Source organism: Stegostoma tigrinum, chromosome 25 (genome assembly GCF_030684315.1).
Source record: "Stegostoma tigrinum isolate sSteTig4 chromosome 25, sSteTig4.hap1, whole genome shotgun sequence".
NCBI classification, from domain to species: domain Eukaryota; kingdom Metazoa; phylum Chordata; class Chondrichthyes; order Orectolobiformes; family Stegostomatidae; genus Stegostoma; species Stegostoma tigrinum.
The window spans coordinates 39,323,831-39,351,166 of record NC_081378.1 but is presented as its reverse complement, the minus strand read 5'-3'; the positions used below and the strand labels follow the sequence as shown (position 1 = coordinate 39,351,166).

Genomic DNA, 27,336 nt, shown 5'->3' with positions numbered 1-27,336 from the left:
CAATGGAAAATGGGAAAAAAAGAGAATGGAATAAAAATTGATTCATAACCTGTCTTGTCATTCTGTATCAAAAAATTGCACATCAGGTCAGACTATTACGCAGCTTTCATATATCTCCACACAACCTAAGAATTGCAGCTTGTTATGAATATGCTGCACGCATCAGCAAGTGTTATAAACAAGCTGTTAGGAAGTAAAGATTGGCAGCTTGAAGTAATTTCCTTCAAATTCTGAGGCAAAATAAAACTACAAAGGAATTCACACCACTTGCACGATCAACACCTAGGAATCAATCTACAGTTTACAAAATCATTAATATATCACTTACGTTCCGTCCTCATTGCTTCTGTAAAATACAAGAAAGGGGTCTGACTTTCCAAAGAAATCCTTTTTATCTAATTTGTTGGCACAAAACTGCATCACCGCAACATCCTGAAGGAGTAGGAAAAAGATCAAGTGTGAAAGGGAGGAATCAAAAATTTACTATGCAAGCTGTTAAAACTACTCATCATTTCATTGATGCTGTCAAGGATTCAATGGTAAGTCAATAAATAAAACCACGTGAAAAGCCCAATGCATCAATTATGAGTGTAAGAAAAATGGTTGAAAATAAATAAATAATGAAAGTGGGCAGTGAAAGAAAGCACTGAATAGCATGACTGTTGCAAAATGTACAATTCTTTTTTGATGATCTCAAAAGTATTGTTTCAAGACTGACTTGTTTGGCTCTCTAATAACCCAAATGAACCTTTGTTCTTGCTCTAATTGAATTAGCCAAGAACTACAGATGCTGAAAATCAAACAAAATCCAAAATTCATGGAAAATCTCAGCAGGTTTGGCAGCAGAGTTCATGTTTTGGGTCCAGTGTCCCATCTTCAATGCCCTCCAACTCTGAAGAAGGGTCGCTGGACCAAAAACATTAATTCTGCTTTTTCTCCACAGACACTGCCAAACCTGCTGATCAATTTACATTCTCCACTGAATTATGCAATGCTTCTTCAGGTCGTCTATGGAAAGAGATTGAGCATTACAACATAAATTTTATTTTTTTAGTCTATACCTATTAAGCTTATTAAAGTGTAAGCAAGCATACTAAAAGTGGCATCTTAACTATTTGGGGTAGAACATATAAAGCCAATTCAAAAGAAAAAGTAAGGGTTTGAAAGCTGCCTGTGAAATTGATAGCTTGAAATTAATATTTGCGATACACATTGATTCTTTAGTCTTCATATTTTTCTATACTTTGGTAATACATTGGCCTACCCTATGTTACAAGTTTAAAATTGCACCTCGCCAAGTTGAACAATTCAACTTATTAGAATACATGTGAATAAGTTATAAAAGCTCCTTGGCAGTCACAACTCATTCATAAAATAAATGCTGGTCTTACACATGACTGAAAAAATCAGCATCACAATAAAATCAAAACACTGTGGATGGTGGAAATCTGTAACAAACACAGAATGCTGGAGAAATTCCTCTGAAGATGTCATAGCACACGTAAAATGTTAACTCCTGATTGATTGATTTTATTGTCATGTGTTCGGGAATACAATTAAAAGCTTTGCTTACGAGCAGTACAGGCGGATCACAGCTAGCAAAGGATGTACAGATCAAAAAGATTTAGAAGCATTTAGGTTACTTTGGCTAGAGTCCATTCAACAGTTTGATAGTGACCAAAAGAGAGCTACTCTTGAACCTGCTTGTGCATGTGTTCAGGCTTCTGTATCTTCTGCCTGATGGAAAAGGTGTAGGAGATCATTACCAGCACGCGATGGGTCTTTAATGATGTTGGCCGCCTTTCTGCAGCAGCAGGCCGTGGAAGTAGAGTCCATAGACGGAAGGTTGGCTTGTGTAATGGCTTGTGCTGTGCGCGCCACCTTCTGTAGTGTCTGGGCAGATCAGTTGCCATACCAGGCAACCTTTCAATGGTGTATCTGTAGAAGTTGGTGAGGGAACTTACAGACATGCCCGAGGAAGAAAAGTGTTGTTGTGCCTTCTTGACTGCCGCATTTACATGGGAGGTCTAGGACAGTCGTTGGTTATCATCACGCCAAGGAACTTAATGCTCTCTACCCTGTCAACCCCAGTTCTGTTGATGTAGATGGGAGTGTGCACTCCTCCTTTCTTTCTGAACTTAATGATCAGTCTTTTTAGTTTTGTCGATATTGAGATACAGCCTGTTTTCATTGCACCATGTCAACAAGACCTCTATCGCCCTTCTGTATTTTGACTCAACATTGTCAGATATCCATCCCACTACAGTGGTGTTGTCTGCATACTTGTAGATGATGTTCATTCAGGATTTGGCAACACACTCACAGGTGTACAGAGAGTACAGTAGAGGTTGAGATTGCATCTTTGGGGGCCTCCAGTGTTGAGTGTTATTGTGGTGGAGGTTCAGTTACCTATTCTCACTGATTGCATGGGTCAGAAAGCTGAGGATCCAACTGCAGAGGGCAGAGCTGAGACCAAGGTCAGACAATTTTGAGATCAGTCTGAAGGGGATAATGGTGTTGAGGGTGGAGCTATAGTCAATGAGCTGGAGTCTGACGTAGGTGTTTGTTGTCCAGATGTTCTAAGGATAAGTGCAGGGCTAGGGATATGGCATCCTCTTATGGATCTGTTATGTTGGTAGGCAAACGATATGGGATCGAGTCACCCTACAGTAGCTGCCAGACCAGCAGAGTTTCTCCAGCATTCTCTGCGCTTGTTTCAAACCAACATTACTTTGTTTGTAGGATGTATAGGTTAATTCAGCGATGAGAAAGACAAAGTCCATGTATGATACAGGAAATCACAGTTTAAATCTGTGATTTGAATCGTAACCAGCATATTAATATGCCATAAATAATTTAAAGCCAGACTTATGTATACCATCTAAATAATTAAAAATAGTTATATAGACTATATTAACTTAATTAATTTTAAGTTTTCCTATTGATTTTATTGCCAAATTTTAAAAAGTAGAAATCTTGTTTCGTAATGTAACATGTCATCTTAAATTTTCAAAAGTAAGCTTAAGCATGATTTTTAATGATTTGCTTCTGGTATTAAGAACTGTGAATTTTAAGAGATACCAGTGTGACCCAATATAAGTTGATCTCAACACAACTAGAATTAATCACAAATTATAAGGCTTATTCCTTGCCACTGTAATTTCAAGACATTACGCAAGGCTATTGGTGATATTTTAAACCACTTCAGTTTTACTCCAATCAGCAGGTGTTTGAGAACCAAAGTCTGTGCAGAACGACTAATTGCATTCTATCTTTCATCTGACAATTAGAAGGTGCCTGATTCACGCTAACAGCCATACTAACAACCATATCTTGGGAATTACTAATTGCTTTATGCTATAATGACACTGTCATCTTGATATATTTGGTTAAATCGCACGTTAAATTTGTAAACGAAAAAGAGAGACAAAGAAATTTTCTGGGGGTCCACTAAAACATATTTTTAAACAGCACTGGAGAGGGGCTTATTTGCCTTCATCCATGTGGCATCTATATCGAATATGGACCAGAAACAAAATATCACAGCACAAATGACAAATCCAAAATTCTTCATTCTGACTTCATCAAAGATGTACACACAATAGAGCAATAAGATTATACTCTCAATTCATAATAAATTTGCGTATCCATTTTTAAAGGGTTAAAGAGGTCTTTTGACACTGTAGTAGTTTAAAAGCCTGGGTTCAAATCCTGCCTACTCTAGAGATGGGTCATAACACATTTGAACAGGCCGATTAAAGATGCCTAAGAGTTTGCTGGGCCAAAAAAATGCAAGAAAATGCATTTTTAAATATTATTTTAAATATTATTATATATTATCTTCCTGCTTTCTCTCTCCTCACCCACAGTTTTTGGGGCATGTTTCCAACCTGCATAGACTTGTCTTACCTCCATTCTTCAGAGTAAGGGAACACAATTAACCGTGAGGGAACAAAAGCTTGTATTTGCATTGAGTAATTAGCTTGTCAGAGTTCCTAATGATCAAAACATACTGTACCCCCTCATTGTCAAATAGATCAGAAGACTTACTAATACTTAATAGTTATAGTCACCCAAAAGAACATCACAAAAATTGAAGATCTACTTGTTAGAAGATTTCTTATTTAGTTATTAGAAACATGACACACAGATCTCAATTCTAACGGGTAACTTTGATGGCACCTTCACCGTATTATGGAGGAGTTCTTAATTTGGAAGAAGATTGATAATTTGTTCTTACATGGCAATTGCTCAATTCTTCTGCTGTGAGAATTATTGCTCCACATTTCTTTCCAGGAATTCCCCTGTTAGATTAAAACAAAAAGAAATTAAATATTTTTGCTTTGTTTTTATAAATCCCTCTGCTGAAATAAGTTTTGAAGAATACTTTCTTCTACAATGTTTCACTTGATCTTTAAATGCCTTGAATCAGCTTTGTTTTAATCATTGTGAACACCTTATTGTTTTCTTTTAACCATAAGTTGAATTGAGAAAAGGACTGTTTTTCAAAAAAGGATTGAGGAAGCAGTTGATGCACTTTGAACAAGAAAACTCATTGCTAACTTTGTTTTCACCATTGTTTTATTAGCATTGGGGAAGAGGTAAATACATGGCATCTCACCAGAGGCTGTGTATGAAACCAGATTTGACTGGCAACAAAAATCTGATTTGTTTGTGCAATCCTGATGTGTTGTGAAAGCTAAAGTTCATCAGCCTGACCACAACTATTTGATTGTGACAAAAACTCTTGTGATCTGATGAGCTGCCTATTAATAATACTATAACTCAAGAAAACATCTACTCCTTTGTTGAGAACAAAAGGTTCATTTGAATTATTAGGCTACAATTTAATGTACTATTTTAGTTTTTGCTCACTCTTATCAATACTTTGGCTTTTGACATGTGTATCAGTATCTTCCATCCATGAAAGATGATGAACTTGCAGAGAACAATCTAATTCAGAGACAGTGGGGGTGTCTTCATATGGTGCAATAAATGTCTGAAGAGGCCAATCCTCCAGAACTGGGTTCTGCCACAAGATGATCAGGCTGTTTCTAGTGTTGGCATCTATTGTCAAGTTGTTATAGCATTTCCCACTTACCACTTTACTCTGTTGCAGCCAGTGGCTCATGAGATATTCAATATGCAAAGGTTTCACAATACACTTGTAAGCATCCTTGAAATGAAGTTTTGGGCATTCATTGATGATCTGGCTCTGGCTATTTCACCATTTAAAAGATCATTGAGTATGGAATGATGTTCCATCCTGATAATGTGGCTGAGGTAACTAATCTGCCTTTGTTTGATGAGTACTAACAAACTTTAGAGCTTTGTCTTTAAGATTACTACTGCACTTCTGATATGCCCTGTCAGAATGTAAACATCATATGCAACAGACAGCAAAGATGGAAGTTATTGAGCTTCTTTTGATAGTTGTAAATTTCGCACATGCTACAACCATACAACAGGTTGGCATAACAGGCGATGTAAACCATCAGTGTGATCCTAATAGACAGCCTAGTGATATTTCATGCACATCTCATGAGTTGGTCAAAGGTGGTAGCAGATTTCCCTAGCCACGTATCAAGGGATAGATTGCCACTGTGGATTTGAGGAAGCAGCATTTGCCAACCTCTTTGTGGGCTTATTACCTAGATTGATCACATTTGGCTGGTGCGTATTTAACAGCAATGTAAACCGAGGCATTTGCAATGATTCGAGGATGAATCATGTAAATAGCCACAGTTTGATTTAACTCCAAAGATAACAGTTTGTAGTAATCAGCTTTATGAACTGATTCCTACTTTCCAAAACGTTTCTCAATTATACTTGTGCATCTGAACTAGGTTGCTATCAGTTGATTAAAGCGATCAACTTGTAAAGTGTTGTTTTTCTTGTTATACTGGTATAACATTTTCAATTCACAGCAATGCCTTTGGAGGAAATTAGGAGTAAAGTGACCTGCCTGAAAGATAAAAGCAACTTTGCTGATTTACTAATTTAAAATCTTCCAGGAACTCCTGATCTGCCACATTTACACAACTCGGATTTTTGCAGGGCAGGGAGACCATATCCATAACTAGTCAAAAGTTTTGTCAATCATGTTTTCAAATCCCACCAGGTACATACTGTTTAATCCAATGATGAACAATAATTATAATGAACAAAACTCAATTTTTCTTAAACTTAGACATACCAGTGATGTTGAGAACACACATTTATCACTGGATGTAATGTATCTCATCACATGGTGTGCTGCTACCCTCTCACTGTTTCTAAAGAAACATTCTGGTAATGGCAATCTAAAAGCTTTGTTTCACATTCAGAAAAACATTTTAGTGCTGTAAATTGTAGAATAATAATTATATTCAAGAAAGTTCATGTGATAAGACTGATAACAATAGCAAAGAATATGAGAGATAATGGGAACTGCAGATGCTGGAGATTCCAAGATAATAAAATGTGAGGCTGGATGAACACAGCAGGCCAAGCAGCATCTCAGGAGCACAAAAGCTGACGTTTCGGGCCTAGACCCTTCATCAGAGCTCTGATGAAGGGTCTAGGCCCGAAACGTCAGCTTTTGTGCTCCTGAGATGCTGCTTGGCCTGCTGTGTTCATCCAGCCTCACATTTTATTATCTGAGCAAAGAATATGATATTGGGTTTTGTTAGACCACTCAGATGGCTTTGATAAGAAGAAAGTTTGCATTTGTGTCAAAGTTTGACTCTTACAGATGGCTGTCTGAACTAGGGCACTACTACTAAATGCATTCCATTCAGAAAGAAAGTAAATGTGCCAGTCGCTGTCATGTTCTGTTGCAACCTCATGTTGATATTATGGATAGCCAAGCTTCCCTCTAAATATTGACAAATCTTCAAATCCTCCCTATCATCAGGTTCACAACTTTCAGTTTGACCTTTGAACCAATAGAAATATTTCAAAGGCTTCACCACAGCCTGGTTGCCAGAGTGGAAAATATTTTACAGCCAACACTAGTTGAGTGTTTTCAACTAAAGCGGAATTGTTTCTATTGACAGGCATTGCAGGCTTTGCATGGTCACCATAGTAGGGAATCATACAAGCTTTCAAAACACACTGTCCTTTGCAGCAAAAATAATTTAAAGCATCTGTTCTGGTGACATAGTGACAGTACTGAATGTTGCCAGGCATGTAATCCTACTGGATTCACTACATGGGATATTAATGCTTTGGAAGCAATATCAAAGCATGTTTTGCAGATTACTTCCACTTGCACAGAGTTACAGCTCTGAATGACAAATGAAAAAAGGTTTGTGCACCCTTTATGTGAGATTTCATCACACAATCAACTGGAATGTCACTCACTAAAATCAACATGCTACCCAACTTGGAACACATTAACATTTATAAGCAGCTCATGGACATTGCGGGCAAATTGATGTCAAAACAATGATGAAGACTCAGGCAAATGCTATCACTTAAACCAATTTCCTCCTTGCCCTTTCGAAATAACTAATTATCAACTGAGAAAATATAGATAATCTTTATGTCATTGCTACTTTAGCCTCTTCAAATTACTTATTAATATGTTTCTTGCTTTTAGCATTGTATGTGCAGAAAAGAAAACACAATCGAAAAAATTCAGCTGCTCTTAGTCGTCCAACATGTTATGGCATTGGAACTTGGGAGCTTATACAATTATTAATCCAAAACAACAATCAAATGGAGTGTTACCAAAATGGAATATCCTAACTGAATTCTACAATATTTGAAAAGATTATTTGTTTACACAATTTAAATTTATTAAAGAAATTCTCTTTTTCATTTATGGTTACTACCCTATTTGCTCAGGTAAAGAATAAACCACATTTATCACCTTTTCTATTGTAATTTTAGAAAAATATTTTCAAGCTGTAACTATGGGGAGTGTTGTTATCTGCTCACTGATGCCTGTCAGGCAATGCTTTGATTATACAGATTTTAACAGATAGGTTTAGAAGTGTCATTACATACATATTTCTTAAGCAGATAGGATTTGAACCTGGGATCTTCCAGCTCAGTAAAAGGGTTATTAACACAGACACAAAAAAGCCCTAATCCTCAGGTTGTAAATATTGTTAACCAATCTTCTAGTCACGGTATTACACTCATTGGTGCAGGTGGGACTTGAACCCTGGCCTTCTGAATCAGATGTAGGGACACTACATTGCAAAGTAAGAACCCTACTACTTCAAAATGGTAGATAGTTTCTAATCAATCTGTTCAGAGATGTTATTACACACTTCCTGAACAGCTGGGACTTGACCCTTGGCTCGGAGGAAGAGAGACTACCAGTGCACCGCAAGGGTTCCAATTCTTGGACAGTATATCCACCTTGATCCTCTGCCTGCCTTCATCAAGGCTTTGCTGCTCAAAATTCTTTGTCTGAGTACAATGACATGATTCCATTTCAATTAGCTTATGCAAATTATGATCCAATTAGCTGCCAGAAGAGGCCACAATTAGGAGTGGAAACAACCCATTCCAGTTGGCTAACACCAACACTAGTTAGACTGCAGCTCAAGAATGGATTTTGCTGCCACGTTCTGCAGGGCAAAGCAGGGATGGTTAACAAACACTGGCTAAGCCAGTGATGTTCATATGCCATGCCAGAACACAGTTAAAAAAACAACCTGAATCATTTCCACCGCAAAGCAGCATGCCTAATTCCTGTCACACCACCCTCTAAATAAATGTCAGTACTTACACTGAAGCATGTTTTTCAATTATCACTTGCTTTTTGAAGCTATTGATCAGCTTTAGCTCGTCTTCCAAATGGTACATCTGAGTGTAGAAGTTCCAAATCAAATTGCAGCCACTGTAACGCAACTTATAAAGCAATCCAAAAGTTGAAAAAAACATTCTATGCTGTAGAATTACAAACTTTTCTCCCCCTATACAAGAAAAACATAGAACTTCCTCATCATATATGTAAAGTTAAAAAAAATTCCTGGCAACATGAAATAACAAGTGTATCATAAGGCAGAATGTTGTTTGCAACACAATGCCTAAAAGAAAATAAGCTTCTCTTGTCATTCTGACAGATGGCGAACCTCTGTGATAGAATTAATACTTAGTCAGGAGAACAGACCCAACACACCCTGCGTCATATTATTATTATAAAGAACAACATATGGACATTCACTCCTTCTCTCCTTTTGTCTCCAGCATAAAAACAATTTTCCAGCCCCCTTCAGTTCTGAGCTTGAAACATTAATTTCGTTTCTTATCCACAGATGCTGCCAGACCTGCCAAGTTTCCCCAGAACTTTGTTTGCACTTTAGAGCTCCAGAATCCACAATACTTTGCTTTCAACTGAAACACATGGTTTGCAACAGTTTTCTGAAAAGGAGATATCACAGCAGAATATTTTTGAGACCTCTATTTGCTCAGGGAGAAATGCCTTGTCACTGAAGGGTCTAGGCCTGAAATGTCAGCTTTTGCGCTCCTGAGATGCTGCTTGGCCTGCTGTGTTCATCCAGCTCCACACTTTGTTATCTCGGATTCTCCAGCATCTGCAGTTCCCATTATCTCTCACTTAAAAATGGTGTTGGCCAGGTGGAGATGGGACAGGGTTGGTAAGTCTTCTACTATTTAAATTCTTCCTCTCCATCAACGTTGCCTGGTTTCCAGCAGGCATAGCAGAGTAAAGTTGATCCCAGCGCATCTGTAATTGAGATCCTGGCTACACTGTCTTCTAAAATTATTTTATGGGAAATCTTCCATTGGCAAACTTAAGCTCTGAATTCAGTCATATGTACAATTATGGCAATAAGCACAATGTGGATGGAACCCATTGGAATAGTTCATCCCGACAGCATGTTGACAGAGCTAAAACTTATTAGCAATAACCATATCCAGCCCTAAGGCAAACATGTTTGTAAGCCAATGTATTATTTACTCTTACATTGTATTATTTACTTTGAATTAAGTGGCCATTCTTTTGTTTCCTATTAATGAACATAAACTGCCTGTGGTGAAGTCCCTTGTGCTAGGATTTTAAATGGGCAAGGAAGAAGCTGGCATGCCAACTGAAGAACTGCATTGTGGGTGCGAGAACAGGAAGGCAAATGGGAAGATTGATAAAGATATAGATTTTTGCCAGTCTGTAAGGCAGTTATTACAATTATGTTGGAGAACTATGCGCAACTATTTCCTAAATACACCTTCTTCACTCCAACTTTGAAGGAGATAAGGCAGTCTGAACATAGAACATTACAGCACAGTACAGGCCCTTCAGTCTTCGATGTTGTGCCGGCCTGTCACACCGACCTGAAGCCCATCTAACCTACACTATTCCATGTACGTCCATATGCTTGTCCAATGATGACTTAAATGTACATAAAGTTGGCAAATCTACTACCATTGCAGGGAAAGTGTTCCATTCCCTTACTACTCTCTGAGTAAAGAAACTACCTCTGACATCTGTCCTATATCTTTCACCCCTCAATTTAAAGCTTTGCCCCCTCATGCTCGCTGTCACCATCCTAGGAAAAAGGCTCTCCCCTATCCACCCTATCTAGCCCTCAGATTATTTTATATGTCTCAATTAAGTCACCTCTCAACCTTCTTCTCTCTAATGAAAACAGCCTCAAGCCCCTCAGCCTTTCCTTGTAAGGCCTTCCCTCCATACCAGGCAACGTCCTAGTAAATCTCCTCTGCACCCTTTCCAAAGCTTCCACATCCTTCTTGTAATGCGGTGACCAGATCTGTACGCAATACTCCAAATGCGGCCGCACCAGAGTTTTGTACAGCTGCAGCATAACCTCTTGGTTCTGGAACTTGATCCCTCTATTAATAAAAGCTAAAACACTGTATGCCTTCTTAATAGCCCTGTCAACCTGGGTGGCAACTTTCAAGGATAAGTTCAAGTCTGAGATAACACAAAGACAGCCACCTGTGTTTCTTCAAGAATAACCTTGAAAGGAGGCCCAGGAAGAACACATCTGGGCCTGGCTTTGAACAAGCATTACCTAATATGACACACAGTCATAGCAGGATATAAAAACCCCAGCAAAAAAGGACTTGGTGCTGTTGATGGATTGACCACCTGAGACAGACACTGGCTCTTGGGGCTTTTAAACAACCATTGTCATAGTAAGCACAGTATGTACCTTGTTAGTCATGTTATAAAGGTATATCACATTAAAGTAGAACTGTATCCACGGTTGTGGTGTGCCATTGATATTTGGGCCTGAACCTTTAGACCCACAGAGAAATATTTTACATTGTTATGGTGCTTAACTGAACTAAATTGTTGGTACTACGGATCCACAGACCCAACATTTAGCAAAAAAAAGACAAAACAATGCATTGTGTCAGAGGGCTATACTGTAGAGAGAGAAACATTTGGTGAAAGAGAAATATTTTTAAATATCCTTGAATGTCTGAGGGTTTTCCACCTTGTCAATGCTGGTAGGAGCAAAGTACTAGAAATTAGTGATAACTTTTAACATCATTTGCTATTCACAGTTTTCACTTGCTATTCAATGCAATCATTCAAGCATCATCAGTCCTCATTTACAGTAAAATACAACATTCCACTCATCAGTTGATATCAATTACTTTAAGAGTGATAACATGACTATAATTTGACATCAAGTGGTTGTCATGTTGTAATATTGTCATTAATTGGTATTAAATGTATTATCACAGTAGTCGAGTACTTGCAGTTAGCATCGTTTGATTCCTTTTCAGTGTTGCAGAGCTGATCAAATGAGAAGCCAGGACAAAATTTTACGAAGTTCCACACATCAGATGACATCAGTAATGTAGTGTCTTGGATTTTTATTAGTCATAACTGGTATACACTGTGCAAACTTTTTAAACAGGCAGTGCATAGATCATAGTGGAAGTAGACACAGATATACGTTCTTTTTCATTTATCCCTTTCCTCTATACAGGTGGCCATATGCATACATACCTAACGAAATCTCACTCAGTTAATCTTTAGTTCCCTCAAAGATGAATTTTTCCAGCCAAACTCATCATTAGCTTCCCAGAAGGAGGTGAAAATACAACACCACAGGGAATGATTGTAAAACCATGTACTTCAATGAAAATGAACAGCCTAACACAATTATTGGAAGGGAAATATGCTGTGATGGACATGTTTTTGCATCATATTGTAGGCTACTTTTATAGGAACGTGAGGAAGGCTAAAGTGGGGAAAAGGAAAAAGAGACACTGAATGCGGGAAGAGTAACAGAGAAAGAAACACAGAATCTTTGCATCCCTATCCATTGCTATCCTACCAGTGTCTATTCCAACAAAGTGCCCCCTACATTATCGGAGGCAGTAATGGCAGTGGAGTCACAAATTCCTATTTGTGCAAAAATTCCTTCCAAACCTTCACCCTGTTATTTTTAATCTTTCATTTTATTACATTTTAATCTTTACTTATTTTTTGGTCAACTACCAGAACAATAATGAGATAACAAGGTGTAGAGCTGGATGAATACAGCAGGCCAAGCAGCATCAGAGGAGCAGGAAGGCTAACGATTCAGAACAATGATAATTGCTGTGCACATTCATTTTAAAATGACTTCACAAGTTACTATGATATAATTTACATATTTTGTTCTATAGAAACAGAACATAAACACAGGTCCAATTATTAGCCATTTTTGGCACATATAATGCCAGGAAGATAGGAGGTGTTCTTCAATGAGTCCAGCAAAGGGTTGTAAAATAAACTGCTGCTCACTGCTTTTAAACAATACAGTACTCAGCATGGTGTCACTGTCCTTATCACAGAAATGATTGCACATTTAGCCACAGGGATCAAGAAGCTGCACTGGCTGGTAATATCACAGCCAAAGCACTGAGAAAATTTTAATCTTAGCTCATATTTCCCAGAGCAATTTATTATTTCCAATAAATTTTCCCCGTGTGGAACCAAGTCTTCTGCCAAAGTTTTATGGCTCAAGAACAACAGCAATTGCTACCCAAAGAAACTGAATACTTGCAAAATGCCCTTTCAAATTTCAACAAATCAACTCATTTTCCATGTACAGCAGGCCCTACAGAATTCTTTCTTCTCCAATACCTCCCAAAAATGAAATTGCTATGAAATAATCATCCTTATTTTGTAAAATAATTGAAGGCATTCAATGTTAAATCCTACCCTAAGCCAATAACTGGTAGTTTTTCCTATTTAGAAGAATTTCTGGCTTAAAGGATTAACTCCCTAAAAGCCATAAGAAATAGGAACTGTTTAGGACATTCAGTTCCTCAAGTCTGCCCTGTATTCTATAGCATCATGGCTGATCCAACATTCTTCACATCCACTTTCTTGCTCTTTCCCCACAACCCTTGATGCCCCAAGAATCTATTTATCTCAACATTAAATATGCACTAGGACTCTGTCCCCACAGCTCTCTATGGCAAGCAGTTCCAAAAGGCACTCAAACCTCATTGAAGAAATATTTCCTCATCTCAGTCTTAAATCAGGGCCCCTTTAGTCTGAGACTATGCTGTATAGACGTAGATTCTCCGAGGAAGGGAAACATCCTCTCAGCATTTACTCTGTCAAAACCCTTAAGACTTCTATAAACTTCAGTGAGATCACCATCATTCATTCTTCTAAACTCCAGTGAATACACAGCCCCAATCTGTTTAACCTTTGCTCATACGACAATCCCTCCATTCCAGAGATCATCCCAGTGAACCTTCTCTGAACTGCCTCCAACGAACTAATAAAAACTGAAAAGAGCTGCAGATGCTATAAATTAGGGACAAAAACAAAAGTTATCAGAAAATCTCAGGAGGTCTAGCAGCACCTGTGAAGAAAAATCAGAGTCAATGTTTCAGGACAAGTGACCCTTCCTCATTACGTGCTACATCCATCTCCAAGCTTTGTGTTTCATACACAAGTACTCCCAGGTCCCTTTGTGCTACAATTTTCTTCAGTTTTCATCCATTTAAATAATATTCTGTTCTTTTGTTCTCCCTTCCAAAATGATCAACTTCACATTTCCACATTTTAATGGCTAACACTGATTGCAATTAGAAATTATTCTGTGCACACTTGTGGCATTTTTTCCAATAGATTGTGGGCAAATGCAAATTTTATTCACATTTGCTTACACCAACAGGAGTCCAAAATCTTCCGAAGTACAGTAAAAAAAATGGCACTGCATGTCTGGAAATAGTGGGCTTCATAGTATGGCGAATTTTTCACATCTTCATTTTGTCTGTTCATATGTAAAGGTGAAGAACCATCAAAATACTAAAGTACTGTCAGTATCTGAGTACTTTCTTATAACTTTGTGACTGAGACATGTGTGTCTTAAAGCTCAGCAGCAATTTTGAAAACTAAACACTATGCGCATCCTGCTGGATGATACTGAATTTCAGAGTTTACAGCTTGTTGGCTGTGCTTCAAAACAGTAATAAATGTTTTAGAGACACACTGGAGGATGGTAAAACAATGAATGACAGCAAGCACATAAGAAGATAGCTGTCAAAAGCTTGGTCAACAAGGTAGATTGCAAGAACTGTCTTAAAAGAAGTAGAAGAACAGAGATGTACAGCAGGTATTCTAGAGCTTGGGGGCTAGGCCAGTGAAGGTGCAGGTGCTAATGTGGAACAACTAAGGCTGGAGATTCCTAAGATATCATAATTAGAGGGCAGCAGGTATATCAGAGAATTGTGGGATTGAGGAGATTACAAAGATAGCAAGGGATACAGACTTGGAAGCATTTGGAAAAAAGGATGAGAAGATTAAAACACATTGGCAGACCAGAATTCGATACGGGACAGCAAGCACAGCAGAAAGGAGAATGGGACCTGCAGCAATTTAAGAAATGGGCTGCAGATTTTTGGGTAACCTCAAGTTTACAGAAGGTGAGACACCAGGAAGGAACATAGTGAAATGATCAAACCCTTCAGGCAATGAAGGCATGCATGAGAGTTTTAACACCAAATGAGTTGAGAGAAGAGTGAAGTTGAGCAACATTACAGAGGTGGAAATATGTTTCTTTGCTATATCGTAAGCATAAGGTCGAAAATTCATCTTAAAAATCAAACATGACGTCAAAGTTGCAATCAGGCTGGCTTGATTTTCAACTGTTATCAGGAAGAGGTCCAGAATAAGTTGTTCAGGAGAGGAAGGGTCACCAGACCTAAAACAGTAACTCTGTTTTCTCCTTCACAGATGCTGCCAGACCTGCTGAGCTTTTCCAGCAACTTTGTTTTTGTTCAGGAGAGGTGTTTGTAACGGGACCTGCAGACTTCACAATATTGAATGGAAGGAAAATAAATATTCCTGGAGCAAAAACACAAGAAATGTTAAGTTGAACCACTTTTAAGCTACCATGAATGATACAACCACTATAAATAAGGCAACTCAGCAACAGCATTCGAGCTTTTCTTTTGCTTGCTGCGATTAACAGCTAGATCATTCAAGAGTTTATAGATGTTACCAAATGTGTGTGTGAAATGTTAATCTTTTTGATTTTCATTCCATACCAATATAAATTACAGGATGATCTAGTAACACAATAGTTGACATCTCAACTCGGAAACATACAAGTTCTGACAGATATCTGCAGTTTCTCATCTCATTTGGAACAAGATTATCATTTTCCAGCAGGCCTGTTACATGGTGTCCTGCTATATGATACCTTGGTGCCTCAAGGAGCAAGAGAACTGGATTGTTCATTTCCATTGTTTAAATCACAGACACATCTTGTCAGAGGATGCACATCATACAAGGTTCACTGCTGCAGTAATGAGAACAGTTCTACACACCCGCCAAAAGCAGCAGAAATATCTCTCTCATTGCAGTAACCATCAGCAATTTTTTCTGTTTGACGTAAAAGAACATCATACATAAGACAATAAAATGTGAGGCTGGATGAACACAGCAGGCCAAGCAGCATCTCAGGAGCACAAAAGCTGACGTTTCGGGCCTAGACCCTTCATCAGCCTCTCTGATGAAGGGTCTAGGCCCGAAACATCAGCTTTTGTGCTCCTGAGATGCTGCTTGGCCTGCTGTGTTCATCCAGCCTCACATTTTATTATCTTGGAATTCTCCAGCATCTGCAGTTCCCATTATCTCTCATACATAAGACAGTCAATTCAATTCTAATAATTTCTAATGTTTGAGCAATACTGAAAATATCTGAATGATATTTTGGGCCTTATTCTTGTTTCTATTTTGCAATGGGAAGGGGGCCTACGGAGGAGGTATCTTTTGAATAATAGAACATACTGTTCAAGTAAAACAAGCTGAAACTGGATTTTCCATTTTTCTTGGGGGCCACAATCTTTCAACAAATAGATCCATTACTACTGCAGGTCAGTTGCATACCAAACTCTATGTCATTGAGTTTTCACTCCAAAACATCACAGACAATTGAGCACCAAACATGAAAGCAACTCTAATCCAAAGGTTTAGCAAAGTAGAACACCTTTTAATATAAAACAAGGATGAAAGACCCAACAAGTACAAAGCCTAACGCCCTTAAACTTTAGAAAATAATAGTATTCGCTACCTCAATTGGCTCATTTGTTTGCAAATTTAAAGCAAAATGTTGTGACTAAGGTCTTACTTACAGCAGCTGGATTTTTGTCTTCAATGGAGGAGTGAATTGAGTTCTGAAACTCGAAACTTACTTTATTTTGCCAAATAAATAAATTTCATGTACATTTCTAGTCTTCCTGGTTCCATACCATTTTCATGTGAACTTTTGGACAGCTAGAACAATCTTGGGCATAAAATACACCATTCTTCAGAAGCTGGGGTCCCCATTTTGATGGCCACAGCAGAATCATATTTCTTAACACATACTGCCGGCTTGGGATTTGTAAGCCATAAAAATCTCGCCTCCTTATTTAGTTTGAGCTTTACTCAAGAGTCATGAACATTCTGAAAGGTAAATGTAAAATGTTTGGCATCTTCAAATGTCATTATTAGGTGTTATAAGGGAACTATCCTGCAAAGTTAATTAGACCTTTCCACAGCCTAGCCTGTCATAGCAATATTCATACATATTCCAAACGCTAATAATTCCATGCATTAAAATCAAGTGAAATTCAAGTGTCCAGTCAACATTTGCCATCATGCTTTGTGCTGTAATTTAAATTGACTGATAGATGTGGTTGTTTAAAAATCTGTTTTTGAAAGTTGAAAAAGATTTCTGCATCAGCTCCATTCACTAATGATACTCTGATTTGGAATTGAAATGTGACACTATACTACTTTGTCTGTTTCAAGCAATACAGCTGAAAGCTTTTGTGATGATGGCTGTCGTCATTATGAATGATTGGCTGGGTTTCAAAGCTGAAAATGGTTTTAGTTTCACAAGTGGTTTTTTGATACAAGAACAACTTTCAACTTTCAGAAGGCTGATAAAACAAAATTTTATTTTGATACAGTTTCTTGTTTGTTCATATATCTAACTGAAAGTAGGACAATCACTTTTTCATTACAGTCGATTTTGTTTTTGTTTACAGTATCAATAGTCTTTGAATTCAAGGTTCATAAGATTATTCAAGTTTCAATTTTTTCCAGCAATTTTAAAATAATTCCCATTGATTTTATATGGCTCTTAAGGATTATACATGCTATACACTAATGAATGACTATGGATATATATTTGCTTATTGAAAGAGATCATGAGGTAGCATAGATAATATGAGAGGGTATAGATAGTAAGGGCAATCTGAAAGCCATTGGGTGGTATGAATGGGTAAGGTTTAAGGGGCCTTTAATCATTTTTACTGGCTTGTTGTGTTGGAAAATGGCGAAAGATCTTCTAACCCAATGGTCACCCCTCTCATACTACTCACCTCAATAGCCACGTGAAAAGAAAAAATATCTTGGGTAAAGTCACAAAAGGTTTACATTTTTGAAGGTGCAAAAGCACACAGGACAGATTTTCATCAAGCCACACAGATGTGTAGCCCCAGGACTTCATGAGATAAAGTTAATGTGTCAGTTTCAAAGAAAGGGTCTGCTGTATTACTGAGACAACCTCATTCTGAAGAAACTTTAAACCAAGGTCCTGGCTACAGATATTGTTCAGGTAACTGTAAACACATCCCAGAAGCTGGAAGTTATTGATCAGTGTAACTTAATGAACCACAACAACAAAAATAAGTCATTTACAGTTTGTGAAACACTGCTATGCAAAAAGCACTGGCAACTCTTAATTTTCTCTGAATCATGCCTGTATTTGTTTAACCTGGTCCTACCCCACAGCTGATTTAGCACCAGTGCCTCCCACTTCCCTCACACCTTGGTGTACACATCGTGCTGGCACTGTTCACATCTTCTCTGATCAGTTGGTATGGTAATTCTCTCCCTACTTCTTCATTTTTGCTGCTAGTTTTCACTCTCTCGTCCTTCTCAGGTGACGCTGCATATAAAGTACTGCCAACAGAGCCAAGAATAAAAAGACTAGAATGTTGGTTGGAATTCACACACACATCCCATGCATACACACATTATTAACACATAAAAAGGCATTTCACACACACACACACACACACACACACACATCTAGACTTCAAAAGAACTCAATGTTAATAGGCCCGAAACGTCAGCTTTTGTGCTCCTGAGATGCTGCTTGGCCTGCTGTGTTCATCCAGCCTCACATTTTATTATCTTGGAATCTCCAGCATCTGCAGTTCCCATTATCTCTCTCAATGTTAATTCTGTTTTCTTCAATGTTAATTCCGTTGCTAGACCTACTGAATTTGCCAGTAGTTTTTGCTTTTATTTAATTAATGTTTGCCTACATTGCAAAAGTATTTCATTGATTGTAAAGTGCTTTGTGACATCTTGAGGTCATGAAATACAAGTTTTATACACAGGAGTACATAAATATATTTATTATGTAAATATACACAGCCTCCAGGCATCTACCATATCAAAAGACAGGTTTTCCATTAAAGATAATGGGAACTGCTGATGCTGGAGAATCTGAATAACAAAGAGTGGAGCTGGATGAACACAGCAGGCCAAGCAGCATTTTCTGATGAAGGGTCTAGGCCCGAAACGTCAGCTTTCTTGCTCCTCTGATGCTGCTTGGCCTGCTGTGTTCATCCAGCTCCACTCTTTGTTATTCAGATTCTCCAGCATCAGCAGCTGTGTTCGTCCAGCTCTACACTTTGTTATCACAGGTTTTCCGTTGCTCACTATCGGTGATCTGTATCCAAATGGATAATAAACAATTCATTTTCTTTTGCTTTACTACTCAGCCTGCCAGGTTATTCAAATCTTGTACATTTTATTTGTAATATGGGCATAATTATTTTTCCCCCACAATTTATTTTACTGTACAGTCTGACTTGGTGATCCAATATTTCCTTCGCTTGACGATATTGTTAGCAAACATCAATCAAAATCAGTCTAACCAAATACCTACTTAGTCCTAGCAGCAGGTTAAAGTTTAGATAAGAAAGACAAGTCAGAGAGTTATTAATCTCGACTCTTGCTTGCATGCCTAAACAACAAGTCAGTGTCAGAGAGATGCGTACAGATTCTTTTGACACAACATATTAGTTTGCGATTGCCAAAACCTGGATTAGAGTCCATAAAGTTGATTGGGGTTTTGTTGCCAAAATCTTGTGATGCTGACCGCTGTCTCAACTTATAGCTTTGTGTTTCACACTATCTTTAATTAAGATCAAGAGAATCCAAGGGAATATGGCTAAACATAGAACAGTTCTTTTATTCATGTCTTAATTAACGGACCTTGACTTTTACAACCACACTTAGCTATAATGTAAAATTGTCATAAGATACATGATCATGCTGGAATTCCACAGGAGAGGCCATTTCCATGGTGACACATTGATTTATTGAGACATGCTAAACTATGCCTAACAGGTCAAAAAAAGGTACTGTCCAGCAAAACAAGCTACAGGAAACAAAATAAATGCTCAAATCATTACTGTACTGAATGAAAACCTTACCAATAAATAAGTAATCTGCAGGAAATAAATAGAGGAACATCAAAACAACTTGGAAGCAGAAGAACCTCTGAAGTTATTCAATACTTTTTTTAAAAAAATGCATTCAATTACAAATTTCCCATAAAAACCAAAAGAATGGTGGATGCTGTAAATCAGGAACAAAAACAAAAGTTGCTGAAAAAGCTCAGCAGGACTGGCAGCATCTGTGAAGCAGAAAACAGAGTTCTGAGGAAAAGGGTCACCGGATCAAAAACATTAACTCTGTTTTCTACTCCACAGATGCTGCCAGATCTGCTGAGCTTTTCCAGCAACTTTGTTTTTGTACCAATTTCCCCATGCCTAGAACCTCAGAAATAGCACTGAAACTTAGTCAGATAATGTTACACATAAAATAATTAACTTAAAATCTTACTTATAAAGTTGACTGTGTACCTTTCAAAGTCAATCCTACAATTTCCCCTTCCTTTTCTCCTGCCACTGTGTGATGACTGTGAAGCAAATGTTGCTGAAGTGTTTTGCCTTCCTCATTAAGGCTTTTTTTTTTTATCTTGCTATTCCATTCAGACTTTCTTGGCCCATTTCAATTAAGAGACAGATTAAATTCTTCCAGTTTGAATGCTTTCAGTTGATTGAGAAATTGATGAATTTTCAACACATTAGACATGGGGAATGATTGTTGCTCTTTGTTGTGTATATGCATAATCAAAACAAAATTCAAATAAAGCCAGCAACAAAAATGATTTTAAAAAGCAGTAAATTCTGAAAGAACACCATTAGTATTGAACTTTGGAGAAATATTCCTACTAAAATTTCTAATTGTTAGGAAGAAGGGCTCAGCTGCAATGCAGTGTACTAGAGATATTTGGAAATGGCAACTGGCAAATTTACTTGAGTACTAAGATAAAAGCAAATTATTGCAGATGCTAGATATAAACACAACAAATGCTGAATATATTCAGCAGGTTTGGCAGGATCTGAGGAGAGAGAGAAAAAAAAATCAACACTGAGCTTGATACGGCCCTTCTTCAGAAAGCCATTTTGAGCTGTAGGTTGAAATATAGGTTGCACTGCAAGGCAATATTTAATGCAGAACTTCCCAAACATTTTCCCTGTGTGCTCATTTTGAAGCTGAATAATTTTCACAAGCTTTTGGTGAGGACTATGAGATTAGGACAAAAAGATCTCCTAAACCAGCATACAGAGGAAAGAGGAGCTTTGAGGTCAGAGGAAGGGAGCACAAGGCTATGCAGTTGCCATTGCTGCTTCTGAGCTCACCATCTCAAAATTCAACTCAGGACGCCACTTGGGAAGTCCTGACACAGTGCTTAGAGTTGTGCTTGAAGTACAAAAGGAAAATATTTGGTTAAAACAGGGAATTTTAAGCTGATACTTCGGTGTCTGTAATATAAAGTCATAACTGATATACCTCACATAATATAATACACAAAACATCTGCATCTCTAAGGCAATGGCTTTCAGTACAATATTTTGCTATCTTTTCCAGCTGGCAATGTTGACCTAGATTTGCATATTCTTACAAAGTTGCTGGTTCCTATGTGTTTTTAAAAAAATAGAAACAGGAAGAAAGAAAAAAGTGAAAAAGTAGAGGAGATCACATATTCAAGGAAGATTAATGAACTGCTACACAGTATTGAGAGTTGTCTTATGTGTGGGGCACAAGGTTTTGCACTGCGAATTCAGAAGGAAACAATCCACCTGCTTGATTCTACTACCTTCAATGTGCCCTGCAAATGATACTCCTGCAGACAGACATTTTCATTCTTAACTGCACAATTTGTTTGCTGGAACTCTACTTGGGTCCTCCAACAATATTCTTAATTGTTGTTCTTCAATGTCATTGGAGTTGCTGTTGTTAAGTTAAAATTGAAACATTAGGATGTTGTGATGACAACTTTTAGAATAAATTCAAATTGCCATCTAACATAAATCCATGCTACCATAGTACAGACTGGTTAAAATTTGACATGTTGCTAAATGAAGCTACAGAAAGCTTCAGGATTGAAGCAGTGTTTCTTCCCTTACCTTCAGGCTGGTGATATTTCCTTAGACTGACAGCGGTGTTTCTTCTGATTTTGCTTAGGATCATCTAGGCTATCTTATGAGTTTTATTGAAATGGTGGACGAACCACATACCTACTGTAAACTTTTAGTTAACTCCGACATGCACTTATCACCATGAGTAATGAGTAATAAACTTAAATAATGAACTGCCCTTTTGTGGATTGACAATGTCAAGAGACTCCTGAACTACTCTGCCTTCTCGCCTAGATCTGTCAGGACACCGTGTGCAAGGTAGCTAAAACCATATACCTCTTTCTGACCACATTAAATATTTAATGGCACATTACCTAATGCAATCACGACAAAAACATAAGTTCTTGTGTTTGATACCTTCAAGGCTGGGTATTTTTCCATATAATCTGACTTCTAATCTTACAAAAGATGAATCAAAAATCTTAACAAGACTGCACATCCCAATTAGTAATTTAAAAAGAAACCAAGTCCAATGTTAAAAACCACTGATATGCAAACATGCCTCTCAGAATAAAGAAGCTCATTGCACAGAACTTGAATACTGACAGTGCAAAATATAGCAGTAAGAAAAATAAACTTCTTGTTTAATTTGGTGCTGTCACTTCATTCAATAGATTTCAACTACAATGAATTACTTTGCACTAAACTTTGCCAGCAAAACACAGCATGATAGTATGACTGTACAAACAGCAACAAAATCCCAAAATATCTCTTTCTGTAGTTTGACTTCGGCAGTGTTGCTGGTGGTGGAGTATTGTCACTTCTGCTTCTAGCACAGCTTCTCTCAAATGTAGCAATGCTTTGTTATCTCCCGTAAAATAAGTTCTAGACGTAAGTAATATGGCATCGAAGAATCCAACAAAACACTGATTAAATCTCACTATTACATACCAGCATTTGATTCAGACACTTTAGTATCTGGGAATAGTATTAGGTTATTCAGGTACAAAAAGTTGCATGCTTTTATTAGGGTGTCATGCTTCAAGAAGCCTGAGTTAAGATAGTGTGTAAGACATTTCTACCCTCAGATCATATGGTATCATACAGAGGTGACATTGTGAGCATGTGTCTTAAAGGCATAATGGAATACTCGATGTTAAACAATGCTACAGAATCAGAAAATGAATAGAATATGTTTCCATTCCAAAACACTTCATTCAGCCCTTGTGTATTTACAAATTCAATTGATAATTGGATATATATATGTTATATAAACACTATGAACAGAACCATAATTTACTACAAGTTGCATTTTTTGAAGATGATCTTCACCGCAACTAACAATTACAATTAGAAGATTCATCATAATACCGGTCTTGTTTTGCCCACATGAAATGATAGAATAGAACATAGAACATAGAACAGTACAGCACAGAACAGGCCCTTCAGCCCACAATGTTGTGCCGACCATTGATCCTCATGGATGCACCCTCAAATTTCTGTGACCGTATGCATGTCCAGCAGTCTCTTAAATGACCCCAATGACCTTGCTTCCACAACTGCTGCTGGCAACGCATTCCATGCTCTCACAACTCTCTGCGTAAAGAACCTGCCTCTGACATCCCCTCTATACTTTCCACCAACCAGCTTAAAACTATGACCCCTCGTGCTAGCCATTTCTGCCCTGGGAAATAGTCTCTGGCTATCGACTCTATCTATGCCTCTCATTATCTTGTATACCTCAATTAGGTCCCCTCTCCTCCTCCTTTTCTCCAATGAAAAGAGACCGAGCTCAGTCAACCTCTCTTCATAAGACAAGCCCTCCAGTCCAGGCAGCATCCTGGTAAACCTCCTCTGAACCCTCTCCAAAGCGTCCACATCTTTCCTATAATAGGGCGCCCAGAACTGGACGCAGTATTCCAAGTGCGGTCTAACCAAAGTTTTATAGAGCTGCAACAAGATCTCACGACTCTTAAACTCAATCCCCCTGTTAATGAAAGCCAAAACACCATATGCTTTCTTAACAACCCTGTCCACTTGGGTGGCCATTTTAAGGGATCTATGTATCTGCACACCAAGATCCCTCTGTTCCTCCACGCTGCCAAGAATCCTATCCTTAATCCTGTACTCAGCTTTCAAATTCGACCTTCCAAAATGCATCACCTCGCATTTATCCAGGTTGAACTCCATCTGCCACCTCTCAGCCCATCTCTGCATCCTGTCAATGTCCCGCTGCAGCCTACAACAGCCCTCTACACTGTCAACGACACCTCCGACCTTTGTGTCGTCTGCAAACTTGCTGACCCATCCTTCAATTCCCTCGTCCAAGTCATTAATAAAAATTACAAACAGTAGAGGCCCAAGGACAGAGCCCTGTGGAACCCCACTCACCACTGACTTCCAGGCAGAATGATCCAGAGACTTACTAAGCAAGATGACAGTCTTCTTCAAAACTGGATCAATAGGCACCAAAAATTTCTACTTCCAATCACATTTTGAAATCCAGCGTTATGACTTGCATCTAAGTTTAATCAAAAATATTACAGATTTAACTTGCCCTGCTCTGTAAACACCAATCTTTCTCACGTCCCACGCAGTTAAGAATATTTCTGGATGCAGCAGAAAAACAGTCATCACTTTTACATTTGTGAATGAGAACTTTCTAGTGACTAATATCTTTTCTTCCCAATTTAATTCAGGTGATTCACCATTTGTCCCTTCATTGTTAAAAGTATTTTGAATCCAAGCAACCCCAGACAATATAGACAGCTTACCTAACTGAGAAATATTACAAACTATTTACTGAAGGAATAATGTGCTGCAAAAAAGATTACTTTCTCAACTCAATAATTTTAACTGCTAATTTTTGTGTTGATATTTTATTCAGTAGAACTTCTGGCAAATACAGCTATCATGAACATCCTCAGGTCTTGCTTAAGTTAGTTGGAAATTTTAACATGGAAAATGTCCAATACATGGGTTGAAAGTGGTTTCAGTACCCTCATGTTAAGCCAAAATTCCTTAGTCCTCTCAATACACTGCTGCTGCAACACTGGTGAGAAAGATAAAAGGTAAAGTCTCCATAGTCTTATGGGATCATAGGGCTGCCCTCTCATTAAAGAAATATGATTCGTGGTGGCCTAACCCAAGGTTCACCGTTCGTCAATTGAGGGAAGAGGTTGAGGAGAAGAGCCCTTCATGGTAATCTTAGCCGGTGCAGGAATTGAATCCATGCTCTTGGCAACACTTCACATTACAAATAGCTGTCCAGCCAACTCAGCTCACCTCGATTTGCCCTAACAAAGCCATTGATACGGGAGATGTCCTGATCTCGAGCAGCTTGGTAGACTTTCGGACACTGATACACTCAGAGAAAAACACAGGCATGCTCATCTCAGATCTTTATCTCATGGAATTTAAAAGTGAGATGTTGTACAAAACCTTGATTGATCCATCTAGTTTAGTGCCATATACGTTGGATGCTACGTTTCAGGAAAGGTGTACAGCAGAACTTCTTCAGAATCAAACCAGGACTTAAAGGGTTAAGTTTTGAGGACCGATTATGTCGTCATCTTGACCTGCATTCCCTTGACTGTGGAAAGAAAGAGGGTGACCTAATCAAGATATTTCTAACAATAAAGGTATTTGATAGCATAGCTACAGGAAAAGTTTCTTCCATTGAAAGAATTCATAATAAGGAGTCATAATCTTAAAAATATGGAATGGAATTATGAAATAAATTTTCACACAGAAAATTTATTCTGTGTGAAATAGAATAAATTTCACACACTCCATAAATAGATTAAATAAAAACCCACTCCATTGATAAGCTATGAATGCTGAATAAAATGAATTCTTGACAAGATTGGGATCTTTGCTAGGTAACAGTACTAAGTAACGAGGATCAATAACAGCCGAATTGCATTAATGTTCATAGCTAATATGTTCTGACATAACAATTTAATGGAGGAACAGGCTTGACAGACTGACTGGCCTACATCTGTTCTATTTGGCATAATTTTATCAATCAAGTTAGAAACTATATACAATAGGTCAGATATTATTGTCAGTGCTTTTAGCAGTGTCTAGTGTTGGCTCCATGTGCCCTCATCTGATTTGGCTTTGAACGTTTATGGTAAATTGCTGAAAGTCTGAGTTGAATATTTGCCAGCGATGGAAACAGAGGGTCTGCCCCCTCCAAGAGAACATGAGGTGAAGCTGTATATCTGCTCAACCAGACTGAAGGATTGGATAACCAATAGTGAAGGAAGTATTCATTACATAAATTACTGTGGCTAAAACCAACATCGACTCTGCTCCAGAAATAACAAATCAGGGAAAGAACAATTGGACGGACAAAGTAAAAAGACATGGAAAATTTTAAACAAAAAAAACTTTTAAATTGTCTTTAAAATCTCCATCAATAAATAAAACCTGGAGAGATCCAAATTTGTAATAGTTCATTTTTAGTGCCTGACAGGTCGATTGGCAGTGCTGAACAGGCATTTCACAAATTATTAAACGGATGCAAAAACTTGATATCACTTGTTCAACTGTCTGTAGAACTTTATTTGTACCAACTACAGAATTAACGTAGTGTCATGTGAAGCTATTTTAACATTGAGTCAGCTTTTCCACAAAACATCTTCAGCAACTACTTTTGGATACCTGCAATTCACTACATACCTGTACCGCACCTGTACTTGCTGTGCTGGAATAGCCATAAATGTCAATGAGATTCACCATTATTTTGAAAACAATGTTTGACCCATTAACTCATTTGTAACCTACTGCTAAAGTTAAACAAAAATATTGCAGTCCTTTCATTTGGCTCAATCTTGTTTTGTCACAGGGACAGGCATCTCTTACTTGTATTAGTCAGCTTGTCCCTTTTGTTTTCTTGGATTTGTTCACATTGATACATGGATGACTCTCCAAAAGAAACAGGAAATTTAAATAAGAAGTGACCGTACTGCATTGGACAATTCAGCTTTACTATAAAGCTGTGGCACCACGATCCTACATTAGTACTTCAAAAATCATGTGAAGCAAGTTGAATTTTCCTTTAGATCTCATATCATAAAATTATTATGTTCAATTCACTGACTGTATGCTCCCACTGGGGAGCCATAGACTGATCGAGTGCAGGGTATAGATGAGATTATAACACTAAACTGTCAATTCTCCAAATCACACACCATCCAAGGAAGCACCAGATCAGCAAGTTTAACCAGAATGCTTTCGTCACATGGGTAGCTTCTTGAAATGTGATACTGCAACAGTGATAAATGGTTATTCCACCGTGTGATCTCTGATTGAAAAGTGTGCATGTTTATACTATGGGTTGATAGATCACAATCCCAATGAGCCACTCCTTTCAGGAAAAAAAGTGAACAA

At 37.9% G+C, this 27,336-nt stretch overlaps 1 protein-coding gene across 3 annotated transcripts in view; it reads right to left on the bottom strand.

Annotated features, from left to right (window-relative positions):
• LOC125463244 (copine-8) overlaps nt 1–27,336 on the bottom strand; it is a 300,826-nt gene that overhangs the window by 117,751 nt on the left and 155,739 nt on the right. For all 3 annotated transcript variants that reach the window (XM_059654654.1, XM_048554261.2, XM_048554262.2), the window contains 2 exons: nt 4,241–4,304; nt 329–432 (listed from right to left, as the gene is read on the bottom strand). In XM_059654654.1, the coding sequence (XP_059510637.1) occupies nt 329–432; nt 4,241–4,304 (168 nt within the window). The remainder of the gene's footprint in view (nt 1–328; nt 433–4,240; nt 4,305–27,336) is intronic.